At 43.7% G+C, this 3061-nt stretch overlaps 1 protein-coding gene across 1 annotated transcript; it reads right to left on the minus strand.

Annotated features, from left to right (window-relative positions):
- Positions 1 to 947: 947 nt before the first annotated feature.
- On the minus strand, positions 948 to 1822 carry LOC105502827 (prohibitin-like). The gene is made up of 2 exons (XM_011929496.1): positions 1341 to 1822; positions 948 to 998 (listed from the first exon to the last, which is right to left on the minus strand). The coding sequence occupies exons 1-2, from the start codon at positions 1755 to 1757 to the stop codon at positions 948 to 950; spliced, it is 468 nt and encodes a 155-aa protein (XP_011784886.1). The 5' UTR covers positions 1758 to 1822.
- Between the last annotated feature and the right edge of the window lie 1239 nt (positions 1823 to 3061).

Raw genomic sequence — 3061 nt, forward strand, 5'->3', positions numbered from 1 at the left:
CCTTTTCTAATTATTTATTAGAAAGGTGGCTCATGCCTGTAATCCCAGCACTTTGGGAGGCTGAGGTGGGCAGACTGCCTGAGGTCAGGAGTTCAAGACCAGTCTGGCCAACGTGGTGAAACCCTGTCTCTACTAAAAATACAAAAAAAAAAAAAAAATAGCTGGGCGTGGTGGTGTGCACCTGTAATCCCAGCTATTTGGAAGGCTGAGACCGGGTAATTGCTTGAATCAGGGAAGTGGAGGTTGCAGTGAGCCAAAATGGCGCCACTGTATCCATCCTGGGTGACAGAGTGAGACTCATCTCAAAGAAAAAGAAAGAAAGAAAAACTAACTAGATGATTTTATATCATCATTTAAACTCCACTTTTGAGGAATCCATAACTCACGTCTAATAACTGTTACATGTGACATTTAAGTTTGTTATTAATTGACAGTTGAGAATATTTCACTCCACCCCCTATTGTTGCCCAATGTAGATTAATTGAGGAAGAGTAACATTTTTTTGTATTTTATTAGGCAGGTTCAGAGAGCCGCCCAAGAGTAACATTTCTAAAAGTCTTGGCCAAACTCGTTTTTTATTGCTCTAGTTAAAGCCCAGAGGGAGCTTTTAAAAGGTCAGCAGAGAAAGTAAATTTAGGAGACTACAAAACTGAAAAAGGAGAGTAGTATCTACTTAGAGAGAATTTTCACTTCAAACTGATGAGTCCTCGAACTGTAACCACTGAAGATTTTTTTTCTTAAAGTAGTTGTTTTCTAAAATCTATTTTCTTTCTTTCTTTCTTTTTTTTTTTTTTTTAGATCTGAAGTGATTTTACCTTTATTTCCTTCACTTTTAGCCAATCATGAAATTTCACAGTGATTTCTGGGGTGGGGCAGAAGGGAGGCGGTGTTAAGAATCATTGGGGCTGTGGCCGGTCAACCTGCAGAGGTGGAGGCAGTGTGGGCCCTCACTGGGGCAGCTGGAGGAGCACGGACTGCCCCGCCGGCAGATAGGTGATGTTCCAAGAGTGTGAGAGCTGGCACGCGATGTCCTCGGCAGCTTCCTGCTCGATCAGACCATTCCCTGCGATGGCCAGTGAGTTGGCAATCAGCTCAGCTGCCTTGGAGTCACCCTCAGCAGAGATGATGGCCACCTTTTTCTGCTGCTCAGCCTTTTCCACCGCAAATCTGGCCCTCTCTACTTCCTCCTGAGCCACCTGTTTGGCTTCCACCACTTCTGTGAACTCTTTCCAGAAGGTCAGATGTGTCAAGGACACGTCGTCCAGGATGAGCCCAAAGGTGGCTGCTCATTCCGTAAGGTCATCGCTCACCTACCTGGAGACCAGCTCTCTCTGGGTGATTAGTTCTCCAGCATCAAAGCAAGCCACCGCTGACTTGAGGATGTTGGTTGTGATGGACAGAAGCACACGCTCATCATAGTCCTCTCCTATGCTGGTGAAGATGCGAGGAAGCTGGCTAACAATGGGCCAGAAGAGGATGCGCAGTGTGATGTTGACATTCTGTAAATCTTTGCTACCAGTGATGACTGACACATTACGTGGTCGAGAATGGCAGTCAAAGATAATTGGTTTTCGTACCCATGGGAGGAGAAAGTGAGTCCCTTCCCCTTCCACAATGTCCTGTACTCCATGGAATCCATCAAAGATGACAGCTCTGTGCCCAGCATCCACATTATATAAAGCAGAGTTCACCACGCCTCCTGCAACAGCTAAGGCCAGGCCAAACTTGCCGATGGACTCAAACACTTTGGCAGCCATGTTTTCTTCTGCTGGACCCTCTCACACCTGCTTCCACTCTGACCTCCACATGAATTCCCCAACCACACATAACCCGAAATCTATTGCAAATATACATCACATTTACCACATCTAATAGAATAAATGTGATATTGAAAAAAGTAAAGTATGCTTATACAAAAGAACTGACTATAGTTCTCCCTGTCCATTTAAATATGCATTTAGCCCAGCATGGTGGCATGCGCTTATAGTCCCAGCTACAAAAATAAATAAATAAACATGCTTTTCTTTACCCCGATTATCAATTTACATTAAAGTTTTCAATTTAATTCAATAAACACGACTGAATATCTATTATGATCCAGTCACTGTCTGGGGCATATCTATGTGAAATGAAGTATACATAAAATTGAAGGCATTTGGCCAGGTGTGGAGGCTCACACCCGTAATTCCAGTACTTTGTGAGGCCGCAGCGGGTGGATAACCTGAGGTCAGAAGTTCAAGACCAGCCTGGCCAACATGGTGAAACCCCATCTCTACTAAAAATACAAAAATTAGCCAGGTGTGGTGGCACAAACCTGTAGAACCAGCTACTCGGGAGGCTGAGGCAGGAGAATTGCTTGAACCTGGGAGGTGGAGGTTGCAGTGAGCCAAGATCGCCTGGGCAACAGGGCAAGACTCTCTCTCAAAAAAAGTAAAATAAAATAAAATAAAACAAAATAAAGAAAGCATTATTTTAAGAACCTATAGGAAGAAAATATTTTCATTGCCGTATTCGTGAAATTGGTACTTTTGTTCCTCATTTTATGAATGAGGAACTTGAGGCCCACAGAGAAGTCAAGTAACTTGTCTGAAGCCTCCCAGTTGGTAAGTGGCAGAAGCTAGGAGTTGAACCCAGATGCATTGAGTCCAGAGTCTACATTCTTAATCCCTGTGCTATTGCCCCTTTACCACTGTTCTATTCTTCAATACTTCTATACTGAGTATGAGAGAAGGCAAGGGGCCAGCTGGTGAAAGGTAAGTAATTCAAAGCACATGCAGTCTAGCAGAGGAAAACGTACCTATGAGCACATGACTGAAATCAAATGCACTGGTGCTCTGGCTGAAGTCCACACAAGGGATAGTCACCTTATCCCCTGACCCTCCCAGCATGAGACAGTCAGGAAAGCCCTCACTGGGAGGAGGGCTGATTAACTGAGTCCAAAAGATGAGCTCACCATCTTTGGTTGGTTCAGTTGGTGTATTTTCTATTTCGCCTATTTGAAGCCTTGATTTACTAGGAAAAATTTTTATTTCATTGAAACTAAGTTTTATTGTTTACTATA

Source organism: Colobus angolensis, unplaced genomic scaffold (genome assembly GCF_000951035.1).
Source record: "Colobus angolensis palliatus isolate OR3802 unplaced genomic scaffold, Cang.pa_1.0 Scaffold81, whole genome shotgun sequence".
NCBI classification, from domain to species: Eukaryota; Metazoa; Chordata; class Mammalia; order Primates; family Cercopithecidae; genus Colobus; species Colobus angolensis.

What these genes read in the sequence shown, in the direction of transcription:
- LOC105502827 (XM_011929496.1), bottom strand. Translation starts at nt 1,757, where the DNA reads ATGGCTGCCAAAGTGTTTGAGTCCATCGGCAAGTTTGGCCTGGCCTTA. An exon ending in GCTTTGATGCTGGAGAACTA is followed by an intron (nt 999 to 1,340) that starts ATCACCCAGAGA and finishes CACTCTTGGAAC; the next exon opens with ATCACCTATCTGCCGGCGGG.